This window comes from Vigna unguiculata, chromosome 5 (genome assembly GCF_037176805.1).
Source record: "Vigna unguiculata cultivar grain cowpea cultivar isolate G323 ecotype 2 chromosome 5, ASM3717680v1, whole genome shotgun sequence".
In the NCBI taxonomy this organism is placed as follows: Eukaryota; Viridiplantae; Streptophyta; class Magnoliopsida; order Fabales; family Fabaceae; genus Vigna; species Vigna unguiculata.
In genome coordinates this window covers 22,773,484-22,790,138 of record NC_140796.1, presented here as the reverse complement: position 1 = coordinate 22,790,138, position 16,655 = coordinate 22,773,484, and the positions used below count along the sequence as shown (strand labels likewise).

Genomic DNA, 16,655 nt, shown 5'->3' with positions numbered 1-16,655 from the left:
GTGAAATTGGTGAATTTTATTAAAAATTATATATGTTATACTTTATTTAAAATATTTTAAATAAAAATGTGGAAATATATTAAATTGAAAGAGTAGATTATTAAACGTGAAAAATATTCAAAAATATGTCCGTGAACATCAACAATGTACCTAAAAATATAATAATCAACAACAATCCACTCATTAATTGAATAAAATAAAGCCTATTAATTTATTATTTTCTCGAAAGTGAATCGTTCCATCACCAACAAAATCACCCAGGCTTTACGAAACCATAACTCACCGCTTCCCACGTTTCTTCATTGCCTCATTCCTCTTTTCCTTACAATCTCCTCGTACGTTTCTGAACTTCAAATTTCTTTTCACTTTTCTTTTCTCTCCTTCGTTTGGCCCTTTACTTTGCTTGCAAGCCTATTATATCTAATTTTCTTTTTCTTGTTTTTCGGAAAATTGTTACATTTTAACTTCCATGCATTCAAATTTCTATTACTTTTATTCCTTTAATTCCTTTTTACATGCTTCAATCTGTCTGTTTTTTGTTTCTCTACTTTGTTAATGGTAATGTGTTATTGCTGTATTACGGAAAATTAGCTTCACATTTGGTGAAATGGTTGTAGTATTTGCTCAATATTGTAGCATTGCTGTTACATATATCAGTTGGCAAAAGATTTGAAAGACACTGATGGGTTCAAATTTAACTACCTATATGATGTGTTATTGGCCCAGTTGTTGAAATCAAAATTTGGATTATAGTTAGTTAATTGACAATTTTCATTCTGATCTGCACTCTTATGACGATTTTATGAACAAGTGATTCTTGATAAGGGGATTGGATTTAATCGTTTTATAATATTCATTCACTGCGAGAGTAGAAGCATGATAATCCCTGTAATCTCTTGATGCAGTAGTCCACGGGATCCATATAATAACAATTGTTTTATATGTGTAGCTAAACTGATAAAAAATTATTTGTAGTTAAATTGTAATAACAGTGGTCGCATATAATTGTAACAATATGCGATTTCATTCAACAATAGAGACCTCAAAAATCACAATATTGTGACTGTAGTTTTTCTGGAGCAGAGTTTTATATCCCTGCTACCGACTTATCAATAGATTGCACTTTATCTGTAAAAATACTTAATATTAAAGTGCAGCAAATGGAATATTTTGGAAACAAAAGTATGTAACTTGATTATTAGCGTCATTGTTTATCAGGATGCCGCAGCAGGATGCCACTGATACAACCACCCTCAGCTATTGGTTAAATTGGAGGTTCTTTTGTTGTGCATTTTCTGTCTTGCTGCCTACGGTCCTTGCATTTCATGTAATATGGAAGGATATACGTTCGAGGAAATTCACATCTGGCAAAGGAGAACATCATCGAGAGGGAGCTTTGTATGGCGATGAAGCATGGAAACCATGCCTTAAAGAAATTCACCCTGTTTTTTTGCTAGTGTTTCGTATTATTGCATTCTCTTCTCTTTTGGCATCGCTAGTTTCCAAATTTTGTGTTAACGGTGGCTCCATATTTTTTTATTACACTCAGTAAGTATTCCCTTTCTATTGACTTAAGTCTTGTAGCACAAGTATACTGGTGCCTTAGAGCTATACTATAAAACAAATTCAGCATTAAGCTTTATAAACGAGTTTGAAGCCATTTATGGTTTTTAGCTGTCTTAGTTTTATCAGTTTCATTTCATTGTTTTCCATTTCCTTCCCATTAGCTCCAAACATATCTGATGATGGTTATTTTGAATTTCTTGCAGGTGGACCTTCGCTTTGGTTACAATTTACTTTGGGGTAAAAGGCTTGTAATTTTTCTTAGAGGCCTTCAATGAAATCATTCCTTTTCAATACGTATTATGTCAGTTTACGATGCTTTGTTTTCTATAGATATAGTACTTCGGCAGAAGCTTTGTAGGAAAGTGTAATCTATGAAGTATTGGCTTATTTGTATCTCACAAGATAAAATTTCTTTTTGTAGTGTGCATCTGTGCTATCAGTTTATGGGTGTTATCAGCACAACAGATCAAGCACCACCTCTAACGTAGGTACTGCTAGACTAGATGCAGAGCAAGGGCCATACATGCCTCTCTTGCACCAGGATACTACAAATCGGTCTAGAATCGATCACCTTGCTAATCCCCATGCTGAAATGCAAAATAATCATATTACACCCGTCTGGAGTTATATTTTTCAAATTTTATTCCAGGTATGAACAATAAATCATCAGGTTTATAGAGAATCGGATAGGCATGCTAGTTGTCAAATGAAAATCAAACTCAACCTTTACTTCTTTCCTTTTGTTATGTTTTTGTTTATGTTATTGCGTTTGTGTCTCTCTTTAACATTTTTATTTCTTTTCATTCTTACATCTATTTTTTTCTTCACTTTCAATTTTGTATTTTGTTCTCTCCTTCAAATGCATGATTATACCATAGATTCTATATAATTTGTTAGGTTGGCAAATGATGCAGTCCAGCCTATGTTTGGAAATCCGTTGGCAAGTATGTTGTTGAGAAAAGGAATTACTTCCAACCATAGATTCTAAATCTTGCAGCTTTGGACCTTATTGCATGAAATTCAGATAACTTTTGCATCACGTTGTTAATGATTTTCAACGGGACATTATGGGTCTGTTTGGGTAATTTTTGAACAATCACTTCCAACAACTAAAATAAGAAGAAAAGATGAAATCATTTTACCCATAAACTGAGAATCTGATTTTGAAGAAAAAATTTAGCTTATGGAAAAAGTTGTCATTTTTTTGTTCGTATTTTCTTTCTCTGTAAGTGCTTATGAAGAAGTTCATCTAAACAAACTCAATTTACTTGCACAATGTCAAGGATTTAACTTCTATCCAGGTTGACTACGATGTTGCATTAGTATTCCCCTGATTTTTTATGCCTTTTTAATGTCTTTAAATAGATGAATGCAGGGGCGGTGATGCTTACAGATTGTGTTTATTGGATCATTATATTTCCATTCCTTACTCTGAAGGATTACGATTTTACCTTTGTGAGTAGAAAACTTCTGGATATTCCTAGTTCTTTCTTCTTTCTTGTTTGTGTTAAAATTGATTGCTTCTTAACTTTCTTTACCTTTTGCTAACCTAATGGGTTGATGTGACATCTACCTGTTATAAAGTTTTGAGTTTGGGGCACATTCGTTCTCTGATTTTTCTATCCTTTTTTTAATTTATATGCTTTTTCCGTAGGTCAAGAAATTACTACATCAATTTGTGTCACTTATTCTATTCTATTCTTTTGAATACTTTACATATACTATGAAATATCGGTTAGAAAAATTGTTTTTGGTATTATTCACATACCAGCAATTGCTCTTACATAAACATGATAATCGAAAATCCTAATTTCTGATAGATATAATCAATCCCTAAAATTCGGGATCAATGATATTGTACAATACATATAAAATGTAATGTCAACCCATTAATCCTCATAATTATCACTATAAGAAAATATTAAGTGCACGATAAATCAACTGGCTCAAATTAGGTTAATCCAAGAGTTCACCTTCAACTGGCTCAAATTTCTCCTAATTCAGTTTTTACATTGGGTTATGGGAATGTGACAAGATTTTGGTTTCATATGGTTGCTAATCCAAGAGTTCACCTTCAATTGGCTTTTCAAAATGAGGATTCATGGTGCTTTGTATATTTTTATCAAAATATTTTTATTTTGTTATATGCTTGTAATCTTGCACATTTTGTCATTTGTGAGTTCTATTTCCTTATATTCTATTTTGTGTGGTCATATAAGCTGTGATCCACGTTGAATTTGAAATCTTATGTCACACAAAAAGTACATTGAAGATAGAGAATACAAGGTTGGCTTGATGATAAAATTGAAACGGGTGAAGGGATAGGTTGCTGTTTTGAGTCCTCCCCCCACCTAACATAAAAAATACTAACATACTAACCATTGACATTTGCCATAAAAAAAAACAAATACATTGAGAATGTCAATAATCTGAAACAATTGAAGATCATAACTCTTAATTACAGAAATAAATAATTGTTAGAACAAAACTTAACATTTGATTTTGATTAAGTGAATACTAGAAAGCATAGAACATGAAGTATATGCATCTGATACACTATAAACAAATCTTGCAGAAAATTACAAGTGCTTTATCTGATAAGTGATAAAGCACCAAGCAGATTCTTTCCACTTCATCTAATAAATCATTGTGATGATTAAATGAAAAGTGCAAATAGACCTTATGTCAAGGTAAACAAAAATTATATTCTTGAAGCTTAATTCTGTATTGTAGTGAATGTCTTCACCATTTGTGCCGATAAGAATCTAGTCAAATACAAGTTTTTTTCAAATATCGTTTTGGAACCAAGCTAAAGTTGTTTTGTCTGCCAATTATCCTAGCACAAGCATATTTCAACTCTGGTCCAATTGTTTGGACAGTACGATGTGCACTTTACCATGATTTGGAGTAAAAAGCTATGCAATCTAGGGAGATCTAGCTATCAAGGATCTTGCCTAAAGTAGGGAAGGGCAATTAATGTTTCATGAAGCACATTTAATGTTTCTCAACTTTCAAGATTGACAAACGATTAAAGAATAATACAGAATAGTCACTTCTCGAAGAAGGAAAAAAGAATAGTCATTGTTTTCAAGTGCTAAAACTTTGTTGATTTTTCTCTATGCCCTAAAGTTTTGTAATAACTTTGTTTGTTTTCATTTAGCAAACATTTAGCAAACTAGTAGAGAGAGCTTAACCGGTAAATGTTGAAAGATGCTATCTTTTTTAAATGAGTGAAAACTGATATCTGATCACAAGACGATTTTCTTTATCTAGAAGTGGTTCATTGAAAGAATATTTTGGTCATCCAAGAGTGACTTGTTGAAAGAATACTTGATAGTGTTAACCATACGATAAGGAAAAGATCAGAAAAAGTACTCGAGGTTTTTATCCAGGAGTAACTAAGTGTCAAAGAATACTTGGTGGGATTAGTCAAGAGTGACTATAGTCCAAAATAATATTGCGATCCGAAATAATAATTGTTTGTATTTCACAATAATAATTTACTTAGTGGTACTTGACTAGTTGGTTAAGAACTGAACACAATATGCGCTATTAAACAAACCTGTATAAAAGCAATGAGTAATCTTTCCCCGCTTAAGCTATCACATTGTATGTTATATTTGTTAAGCTAACTTAAAGAAAGTGAAGTCTTTAAAGCTCAGTTTGTTAAAATCTTATGAAAAACTACAAAAAATGTTAAAACACAATTCAACTCTCCCTTATGTTTTTTCTGTTTTTCACTATAATAACCACATACAAAGTAGACTTTTACAAAATTAATAAAGCAAGATATTATGCTATATCATTGATTATGATAAGACTTCTTTTTTCCTTCTCTTATCTCCTAATGATAAAATCTTATCAGTTCTGCATCTTGTGTAGATGACAGTGAACATGCATACACTAAATGTTTTTTTCCTCCTTGGAGACGCAGCTCTAAATTGTCTGGTGAATATTTTCATGTTTTCTTGAGATTCTTATTTGGGGTAACTGCAGGAAAGATTTTGAATTAATTTAATCTATGTTTCAGCCAGTACAATGGTTCGGAATGTCTTTCTTCGTGTTATGGACAAGTATATATGTCATTTTCCAGTGGACTATTCATGCCTTTTTCTGGATTTGGTAAGCTACGCAATGCTTTGGATGTCAAACTTTCCAGACGCACTGGTTTTACTAACAATATGATAATTATGATTACTACAGGTGGCCATACCCCTTCCTTACTTTGGAATCACCCTATTCTCCATTGTGGTATGCCATTTTTCTCTACAATATTCATTTGGATATTTTCAAATTAATTGACAAGGTGGAAAACTTATTTGAAATTTTTTCGAGCAAAACTTGCGGGTTTGAGGGAACAGCGTATTGCCTTTTTATGTTAGGTTTTATTACTGAGTTTTTTCTGTAAAATGTACTTTAGAATTGTGAAAGGAAGTGACAGTTTGGATACAATGAACTTTGTGGTCATCGCCTTTGCGGGCAATTGATGTAACCCCTAATAGAATAAGGTATATGTTAGGAGGCAAAAAGGGCAATGCGCAGAATCAAAATCAGGCGAGAGAAATGCTTAACTAACTGCCTATCTGAGAATAGTGGGGTGAGGTATGCCAAATTTTTTGGAGAGAGAGATGGTTGAGGTGAGAGAAGGTATTATGGGTTCATTGTTGAGTCTTAGAACAAGAAAGACGGTCGTTGATTATGGGGGAGAAGTTCGAGATGTTCATAGTTCCAATGAAGAAGAAAAAGCGAATAGTGTTTGGAGAGCATATTCATTAATGGGTTGAAGGAAGAAATGCAAGTAGAGCTGAAGTTGTATAATCCGAGATCACTATGGAATCTCATTGTCAAGGCCTTGATGGAAGGAAGAAATTTAACTATTTAGGAAAGGGGAACAACGTGGATGAGAAAAGTAGATCGGGAAGATCATAGAATGGGGTTGAAACCCAAAGTAATTTGTGGCACTAGGGGGATCTTGAATTTTTTGCCGGTTTTGGCTGTCTAGGATTTCTTCAAGCCATTTATGTTTGAAAGTGAAGCAATCGAGGAGGAAGACCAGTTTCTTATTTCAGCCAACAGTTATCTCCAAGGGCCCAACAAAATCTGTTCATGAAAGAGACTCGATGGCCATTGTGATGGTAGTGTAGAAATGGAGACATTGTCTTCTTGGTCAGCATTTTACCATCAAATCAGATTAGAGGAGCTTGAAATTTCTGACAGATAAAAACGGTTGAGGGAGGATCAATTTAATTGGACTTCCATTTTGCTCGGTTTTTACTTCGAAGTGGAGTACAATCTGGGAAGTTCAAATAGAGAAAGTAAGGCTCTATGCAGGTAGATCATGCATGCAAGTTTAAATGTGGCTGAATGGGAGTTGGATGAAGGAAATTGAAGGAGATAACAAGTCATGTTGTGGTCACACCCCGTTACCAATTTCTCCTTGAAAGATGATGGTTATTCCACAAGGATAGATTGGAGTTGCCTAAGTAGTTTTCCGAGCTTCCTACCATTTCATCAAGGTTTCATTCATTCCCCAGGGTGGTCATTTGTGTTTTTCTAGAACCCACAAGCACATTTCATCTGTTTTTTACTGGGAAGGTATGGACAATGACGTCAATCACTTTATAGGCAAGTGTGATACTTACCGACAAAACAAATGAGACATTGTCCTGTGCAAGATTATTACATCCCTTGCCAATTTCTTTACACTTATATGGATTTCTATGGATTTTAATAGTGGGCCACCTAGGGTACAAGGCAAGGGTACAATCATGGTGTTAGTAGATAGGCTCACTAAATATGCCCATTTGGTGGTGTTAGACCTTTACTGATAAGAGGTGCTTGAAGCATTTATTACAGAAATAATTTCATCTGACTGAGATACTGATTTCCTTATCCAATTTTGGATAGAATTGTTCAAGATGGCGGGTACCAAATTCAAGTAAAGTTAATATTTCCCATAGAAACAGATGGCCAAACTGAGGTGACCAATAGATGCCTTGAATCATACCTACATTGTTCTGGATGAGATAAACCACGTTCTTGGCATAAATGGTTGAGTTGGGCAAAATTGTGGTTTAATACCAAACTTAGTGTCTCCATTAGGATGACTCCTTTGAAGGCATCATATGGAGAAGGAACCTCTCACCCACCATTAAGGGCCTACTTTTCGATCTACAGTTGAAGCAGTAAATTCGATGATGGCAAGCAGAGATATTTTCCTTAATCAGCTGCAAAACAGAAACTGAATGTGGTGCAACAAAGGATGTATAAGCAAGTAGATAAGCATAGGAGGGATGTATAACTAGAGCAAAGAGATTAGATTTGTCTCAAGGCTGCCCCTTGTAAGAAATTTGTATAATAAATGTTTTATTGCTTATACAAAAGTAAAAAAGGTTGTCTCTCATATATGGAAGACTTTGGCTGAGAGGAGGAATGAGAAATTGATTCCATGATTTTACGGCCCATTTCAGGTGTCAGAAAGAGTAGGTCCAGTGCATATTAACTCCCTTTGCCTTTTGAATGAAAGATCCATCCAATTTTCCATGTTTGCAAGTCAAAGAAAGCAAATCTAGCTGATTATGAACCGCAACAAATTCTAGAGTTTTACTGAAGATTGGGAAATTCAACCTCAATTGCAAGATATCCTGAAGTTGCATTACAAAAGGGAGGTGCATGCAGAAGTTCTAGTGAAGTGGGCTCAGCCATCTGATTGTGACCATGCATGGGAAACACTTGAAGGCCTTCAACTTCGTTTTCTAGATTTGTACCTTGAGGACAAGGTTAAAGTTTTACGGGTGAGTATTAATAGAAGAAAAGTAGTTAACAAAGTGTATGTAAGGGCTAATGGAGGGGAAACACAGCTGTTACTTAATAGCTAATAAATAGGAGGATAAAGGGTGGTAGTTGAAGTTAAGAATTGATTCATAAGTTGTAAGGAGGAGAGGTCTCTCGAATTCATCAATGTCTTTTTGGGACAAACTAGTCTTCTGTCATTGAGGGACCAGGATCATGCCATCAACCTAAAAGTGAATTGTCAAATCCTCAATGTTCGTCTCTAGAGCATTATGAATATTTTTGGTCACGTCATTTGTCCATACTAATGGACATTTCCTATCTCTTATCATTAGAGTCCTTAACCCGTATAAGGAAATTTATCTAGTTTTCTTCGATGACATGCTGATCTACAACCTACATGGAAAAGAGTAACATAGAGCCCTTGAAATTGGTGTTACAAATCGTACGGGAAATTTGTTGTTTTCCAACAAATAGAAGAACATCTTTGTTGGATTTATTTGGGTCATTTGATTTCAGCCAAAGAAGAATCAGCGTACTAGAACAGAATAAAAGACACGGTTCATTGTACAGGAATCGATGCCAAAAACTAATTTCAGATGTTTGACAGGAACAAAACCAAAACAATGGGCCGTAAGTGGTTGAGTTGGGTAGCATACTGGTATAACACCAATTATTATTCAGCCACTAAAATGATTTCTTTGAAGGCATTGTATGTGAGTCACCCACAACACTAGTTAAAGGAGATGTCAGTCAACCTCTATGAAGATTAGTAAGCTGAATGACAGTTGAGAGGAATGGCATGTGGGAAGAGTTGAAACACGAACTGCTAAAGGCTCAAAATAGGATTGAAGCAATTGGTTGATAAGCATATTAGGGAAATTGAATACGACGTTATTGGGATGTGGTATTATGAGGATTCAGCCTTATAAGTTGAAAACCTTAGCCAAACAAGTAAATCGGAAGTCGAGTCCATGCTACAATGCACTATACGAAATTACAGATAAAATTGGTTTTGTTGCTTATTCTCCGATTTGTTCTTATTGTAACTTGGGTTCAGACAGGAGATTCCATTACTAGTACAATTGGAACTGCTTATATTGTTCTAATTTCGTGGTTCTTATTAGCAACACATATCCCCAGGATTATTTCTGAGTCATTTTATTTCCTCTTTCCCAATGAATGTCTAATCCAATGTGTTCTTCATGACCTGTAGGTACTTGTTGATTGCGTTGCTACATATTCCATGTTATGCCATGTTTAAGCTGATTGTAGATACCAAACATTATTTCTTGTCGAAATGGTTCCCTTCCTCCACTCAGTTCTAAAGATTGAGTGGTATCAGACTTGGTCCCCCTAAAGAGCCAGAATATGGCTCTCCCAGCTGCACTGTGGATGGTTGAGGTTTGTTACTTGCTCATGGCTCAAACAAATTAGTCATATTCAGTCAACATGGTAAAGTGAAACTTCCAAAACCAACTTTAATTTTGCTACCATACAACTGCTTTTGAGAGCAAAGTAGAATCAGGATTTATGTAGGAACTAGGAATCATGTTTACTGTGTGATTATCGATGTACCAGTGTGTCACTCATCAACTCATGGTCCGCAGATAGATTTGTGTTCAATATCACAATAGTCCGCAGAAATGGTATATGCCCACTTTTGCTAAAGTAACTATACAACATCGTTTGTATTGTTTTTTGCTTAATTACTCATTTAATATTTGTAGTTGTATATATTTTAGGATTTTAAAAATTATTCATTTTACTCCCCACAAACACCATATGCATCTCATTTAATCCCCATTCATACCCTCTTCAATCTTTTTTTAGTTTCTACTGTCTTAAGTATAGGGATATAAGATATTAATCGAGCAGTTTCTCTTTTTTCCAAACTTGGGAGATTTGATATAGTTGGACTGAAAATGCGTTAACTAGTTTTAAAATAAAACTGTTATGTGTATCATAAAAAGATTGTTTATTGATAAATATTTAAATGCATAACATGATAACAAGTGTGTTCATTTACACCTTTATAAACTGATCACATGAAAAAATATACACACACACAAGCACATCTATACGTACAAATATTTTATGTTGGTTCATTCACTCAATGGCTATGGTTAGTGGTTAGTGGTTAGTAGTTCTAACCATGCAAATATTCTTTATACAAAAAGAGGAGAAAATTACAATTTTTTTATATTGGTTCATTCATAGTAATATTCTTTATATTAGGAACAAATAATGGGTTAGAACTGTATATCAAAGAGTTTGACAATTTCTACAAAGATGAAGCCATTGCGAGACATGTAAGTATATGTTGTCTCACTTAACGCTTGACGGAAGGTATTAGTTTGAAGTTGTTAGTACAACATGTGTTTTGGTGAACTGGTCTCTTTTTCTGGTCAATGAATTTGAAACTTCTATTAAGATATGATTGGATATGTTAGTAGATTACTCAATATTAAGGAGTTTGGTTGTCCAATATACTCTTATGCAGATGATGATAAGCTAGAACCTAGAGTCAGGATAGAGTTCTCGTATGTTATGGAGTAGGAATGTAAGGGTTCAAAATTTAATCGGTAGTTTTTTATAAAATTTCTTTACTGAAATATGAAGGAAGTTCAAGTAAGTTTTGAGGGATGACATTGATGACGCAGAAGCAACCATCTAAAACATCGTCTATTTAGACCAATAGGGGTCTTTAAGGACTTGTAACAAATTTGTTTTCTTAATTAGGGTGTCATGGATTAGATTTTTAATGATCCAATTCATATCTATTTTAATTCAAATTATTAGATCATATTTTTTATCCAAATTTTATTTTAGATTTGAATGATTAAATTATATTTTTGATCCAAATCTACTTTTTTAATAGAATTAGTTTGAATTTTTTTAAATTTAAATTCAAATATTTGGATCAAGATTTAAATCTAAATTCAAATATTTGACTCAAGTTCAAAATCTAGAATCTATTTTTTATACCTAAATTTATATTAAATTTTCTAAAACATGTTTCCTATGGGGACATAATTGAATTTAATCAAATTTTGGTTGGACCAACTCTACTGAATTTCATCATGGGACGAACTCGATCGACTTTCGGTCATGACCAACTTGATCAAATTTTGGTCGAGACCGGTCAAATTTTGGTCGATATCGACATCGACATGGTTTTGGTAAGGATTGATGTAAGCAAATTTATTTCAGTTGAGACCGACTCACCCAAAAATATATCCAAATTTTGGTTAGGACTGACTCGGTAAATTTAGTTGTATACGACTAGAATTCAGTCAGAGATAATATGGTTGAATACACCAAATTCTAGTCAAGATCGATTCGGCCAAATTTTGTTTGGACCGACTTGGTTAAATAGGATCAAATTTGGGCCAAGACCAACTCGACTAAATTCGGGGTTGATTACATTGAATTTTAGCCTGTGTGAAATTTCAATCACAACATGCTCAACTGAAACGGCTAAATTTTATACCAAGTTAACTCGACTGAATGCTAACAAATTTGGACCGAGGGTTGATTCTTTTAGGCTAGGGGCTGATTCGGTCAAATTTCTATCAGGATCAACTTGATTGAATTCGACCAAATTTTAGTTAAAGTTAACTGAATTCGACCGAATTTTAGTCAAAGTTAACTAGATTGAATATGACCAAATTTTAGTTGTGGATAACTCAACCAATTATGACCAAATTTTTTCAGAACTAACTCAACCAATGTGGTTAAATTTGAATTGGAATCAACTCGACCAAATTTCATACAAGATTGACTCTGTTAAATACAATCAACTCGACCAAATTCCTTTTGGACAGGCCCTAAAAGGAAAAGAAAGGTTGGAATGCTAATAGGCATCTATATTTTGAATTCACTCAAAAGAAAGGTCGGAATGCTAATAGGCATCTATATTTTGAATTCACTCGACCCAGTACACTATCTATTTTGGGAATGTCCGATGTCAAAGTCATTGAATGGATAAGTTGCCAATTCCTAAAACAAACTATTTAATATACTTTATCCGCCCACTGGACTACGAGTGAATATTTTACCAAAGGTTTTTATTGTATGAATCTACCTCTGTGTGATGCTTGTTGAAGCATATATTCTTCGGGAAGGGTAGGGTGCAGGACGGACAATTTCAAAATCGATTACTCATTCATTAAATAGATAAGTTCCCATTTCTGTCGTACATATATATCAACTGATGAGAACAGCATTCTACTAAAATAACCAGGTTCAGAAAGTTGTTTATTTACTCGAGTCTTATCTCCCGGTATATAGTTAGTTGTTCGTTATATAATTTAATATCAAAAAATCTAATTCAAATTATGTCATTCTTCAGTGAATTTGCGCCTATCATTTGTAAATTATAACCTGATATAATTTACCTTTATAAGCAAATGCATAACACAGTCACAAACACTGCACAAATTTATTACCACTAGTTTCTACAGACCAAGCCTTGCACCTTGCATAAGTAGATTTATTTATATGGTGCAACTTAAGTTCCTTACTTCACATAGTAACAACGATTTGGAAAGGGTCACACAGGTCACACAGGAACAAACACGGTAACTTCAAGGACTACAATAAAATCCAACCCATACAAGTGGGTGGATTTTTATTATGCTAATTAACTACCTAAACAAGGAATCGAGCTCCTTTAAGCAGTTGATTTGGTGGTAATAGCTCCAGCTGAAGTCAGCAGGGGCACCAGCTTCCCCTGATTGTGCAGTGCAGTTGTGTCTGCGCAGAAGCACAAAAAGTTTAGCCAACTGAATGAAAACTCTAAAGATTAAGAAACTCGCGAAGATCTATATAAGTATCTAAATCTTACCGTCACAGCCACCAATGTGTTTTCCGCTAATGAACACATTAGGCACAGTTCGCTGACCAGTCCACTCATGTAATGCTGCTTGGATATCCGCTCCATCACCTGCAACAGTTCAACCACTATGATTAACACAAAATTCACATACATAAATCCTCTTCACTCACTGCACCGTGCAGCAAGTAACGAGAAAGACACAAGATTCACCCAGAACCCATTTCTTTCTTATAGGTTGCAGGAAGCTGTTGGAGACCAGGGTGCAAATTCACAGATAAAAGAAATCCAAATACTGAATTCCATACATTTCTGTGAAAAGCCATTAGCTTCCACACGACTAAAGCAAAACCAATGAGATTTATTATCAGAAAAATAACTTGGAACCGTAAATCAGCTCAATTTAATCAATAACAGAGTTTTCTATAGCCATATTCCAGTCATCAAACCATCGAATTTAGCAAACTTTTGTTGTGATTAACTCAGTCGAATTTCATCTTTGGTTGAACCGGCCAAATTTTGATCAAGATCGACTTAATCTAATTCAGCCGAGTTTTGATTGGAACCGACTCGGTCAAATTTGTCCTCAGCCGAGTATGTACAAATTTTGGCCAAGACTAATCGGATAAAATTTGACCACATACCAAATTTCAATCAACAACGACGATGACCAAAATTAGGCCAAGACCGACTTAACAAAATTTCAGTCGAGATCGACTTAATTAAATTTGACCTAATTTTGTCGGATTTAATTTGCCTAATACAACCAAATTTTAAACAAAGCCAACTCAGTAAAGTTTCAGTCAAAGTTAAATATAATCAAATTTCGATCAAGGTCGACTCAGCTGAATATAATCAAATTTTGTGTAAGATCACGGTAAATTAAGTTGAATACAATCAAATTTTGTGTAAGATCACGGCAATTAGTTGAATACATCCAAATTTGAACTACTCCATCTCGAGTTTTAATCTAACCCATCTAAATATTTAAATTGAAAAATTGAATTGGACTTTTTGAAAATCCATATTTAAAAAATAGATATAATTGAAATTTAAATCGATTTTAAATACACTGAATTTTTAATAAAATCCTCGGATCAAGAAAATTGGTTTCTGTCCACCCTATAGTTCACTACCAACCTAGGAGTAGCGTAAGTAAAAGCCGCGACAAGAGAAAAGTCAGAATCAAATTCTCTATTACAATATTCTGCATATACACTAAATTTGAACCCAAAAATATATATATTAGAAGGAAATGTTACAGCGCTCTTGTGGACAAGAAAACATGACATCTTGTAAAACGAATATAAGGCCTGTTGGGATACAAGGTAAAAGGGCTATGGAGATTTTTTTTTCTACTGAAATAGACTTTCAGAAGTAAGCCTTCATATTCATTCAGAGCTTTTTACAGAGGAAAAATTCTCAAAAGCTCTTCTAGCTGGGATAGAAACAGGCTCATATAGTACAAAATCATTATTCTGTAGCTGTGAAAGGGATTGACAGATGTCAAATGTTTTACCGCATTCCTCAACAACTATTTTTACACCAGAAAATCAAAATTACGTGAAAGCCAAGCTGGATCTAGCAAAATTTCTCCCAAGCAAGGAGGATAACGAAAAAATAAGAAAAAAGAAATCAGATAGCGACAAACCTAGTGTTCAAAATCGAAAAAACCATGCGGTCTTAAATAATTGAAAACCGGCTGAATCTCGTGTCCTTATTGAACAGAGATTCCTTAAAAAACAATAACCTCGGTAGTGCACGCGGTACGAATATTAATTTTTTTTATCACAGGAACAAAAGTAAAGGGATTTAGCGAAAAGGAAAAGCAACGAAAAGACACTCACGTTCAACGTCCAACTCGAGGAGCTTGTAAGTGACGCCAAGGCTATCGAAGAGCTGCTTCACTCTGACGCAGAAAGGGCAATAGGTTTTGCTGCAGACGCAGTCAGAAACCACGGTTAAAGAAAAAATGGATCCAGCATCGTTCAAATTCACATAACAGAAATGAAAGGAAAAACAAGAGAGACCTGAAAACGACAACGGAATTGGACGACACAATCTCCTTAGCTTTGGCAAGAGCCATCTTGATGTCTCACTTTTTCTGCTCTTTGATCTGTATGTCACAATAATTTTGGTGAATAATTTTAGTGCCTCGTGTTGATGATATATATATAAGGTACGAAGAAAGAGAAACCGAGAAGAAATGTTACGTCAGCGCATGCGTATGCGAACCGACTCGCTCTCCGGGAATATTGAAGCCCGCCACAATGGGCCACTAAAATATTGCTATTCTCACCCCCTGGTATGCTAAGTTGACTCCCACCTCGTAACCAAATTATTTTAATCTTTTTTATTTTATTTTATTTTAATCATAGAATTAATAGTTGGTTTATGCACCGTATATTTTAATATTCAGACTTATCACGGGAGAAAATAAAAAGACTTATGAGAGTTGTTTATAAGAAAGGAAAAACAACCTTAGAACAAATATATCTTTTTTTTCATTTGCAAATACTTAAATATAAGAGTATAAGATAATTATGAATTTATGTAACCAGAATTACAATATAGAAAAATCTTAAAAAATCTAAGTGTATCATATATCAGTAGTCATCGAGATCAAACCTGCATAAAATCTTAGTTATCAATTCAAAGCAACTAGCATCGTAATCTTTATTTCTGGTTGTACAAAGACCTGTTTATATGGATTTAATAGAAGTCTTGATATTGATTATTGGACTAGGTGATTCAAAAATACATAAGAAAGTACAAAAAGTATGTTCTTATTACAACTTTTTTTGTCCTTTATTGCCTTTTTAGCCGTAAAGAATATAGGAACCATTCTTTAATTGTCTGCGATTTATGGTTTAAAGTTTAGATTTTATGATATGGAGTTATATATTTTTGTAGTGCATTTACCATTGTGGGTCCTTTAGCCACAAAGTTTGTTTGAACCATTTATTTATCACTTTTAATTTGAATCAAGATTTAGAGTTTATGTTAAAATGTTATTTAGGTTGTAGAACATTGACCTTTGTCGGTCCTTTAGTTGCAAACGTTGTTACAGTCAAAAACATTATGATTCTAAAATTCCTTTTAAGTCTTTTTTACCATAAAATTAAACCATTTCTTAAACCACATCAAGCTAATTAAACAATAATCATAATGATGATTATTCTTTTATTTATTTTTGTTTTATGTTGATGGAAAACCTGTTATATTAGATGGGTCTAATCTATACTCAATTTTTTTTTCTTTTTAGTCTTGTATAAATTATATATGTGTGTATTTTCTTTATATTTTATAGACTTTTGAAGAAACACATGAAGTTTAGATTTAGACCTCTAAGTGGACGATTAAGACCATGGAAAACTCTAGAGAATAAAATGTCACACCACTTGGGAGAGGCAAAATCTAGGCTATACAAGAATTTTGGAGAGAAAATGCAAGAAGTGTA

The 16,655-nt window shown here is 33.9% G+C and overlaps 2 protein-coding genes across 2 annotated transcripts; one reads left to right on the top strand and one right to left on the bottom strand.

The window, feature by feature from the left end:
* The first annotated feature begins 203 nt into the window (after positions 1-203).
* LOC114183532 (plant/protein) lies at positions 204-10,067 on the top strand. The gene is made up of 9 exons (XM_028070583.2): positions 204-335; positions 1,219-1,548; positions 1,770-1,803; positions 1,988-2,215; positions 2,932-3,021; positions 5,449-5,514; positions 5,597-5,688; positions 5,770-5,817; positions 9,575-10,067. The coding sequence occupies exons 2-9, from the start codon at positions 1,220-1,222 to the stop codon at positions 9,684-9,686; spliced, it is 999 nt and encodes a 332-aa protein (XP_027926384.1). The 5' UTR covers positions 204-335; position 1,219; the 3' UTR covers positions 9,687-10,067.
* Positions 10,068-12,771: 2,704 nt separating this feature from the next.
* On the bottom strand, positions 12,772-15,423 carry GRXC2 (Glutaredoxin family protein). Its single transcript, XM_028072765.2, has 4 exons — positions 15,226-15,423; positions 15,043-15,131; positions 13,208-13,306; positions 12,772-13,116 (listed from the first exon to the last, which is right to left on the bottom strand). Exons 1-4 carry the CDS (start codon positions 15,279-15,281, stop codon positions 13,034-13,036), a joined length of 327 nt encoding a protein of 108 aa, XP_027928566.1. The 5' UTR covers positions 15,282-15,423; the 3' UTR covers positions 12,772-13,033.
* Positions 15,424-16,655: the final 1,232 nt, after the last annotated feature.

Bases quoted from the DNA above. Each gene is read 5' to 3' on its own strand.
- LOC114183532 (XM_028070583.2), top strand. From the start codon at position 1,220: ATGCCGCAGCAGGATGCCACTGATACAACCACCCTCAGCTATTGGTTA. The intron at 2,216-2,931 runs GTATGAACAATA...GTCTTTAAATAG, and splicing joins TTTTTCAAATTTTATTCCAG to ATGAATGCAGGGGCGGTGAT. The intron at 5,818-9,574 runs GTATGCCATTTT...CATGACCTGTAG, and splicing joins TCACCCTATTCTCCATTGTG to GTACTTGTTGATTGCGTTGC.
- GRXC2 (XM_028072765.2), bottom strand. From the start codon at position 15,281: ATGGCTCTTGCCAAAGCTAAGGAGATTGTGTCGTCCAATTCCGTTGTC. The intron at 15,132-15,225 runs GTCTCTCTTGTT...CTGCGTCTGCAG, and splicing joins AATTCCGTTGTCGTTTTCAG to CAAAACCTATTGCCCTTTCT. The intron at 13,117-13,207 runs GTAAGATTTAGA...GCTTCTGCGCAG, and splicing joins ACACATTGGTGGCTGTGACG to ACACAACTGCACTGCACAAT.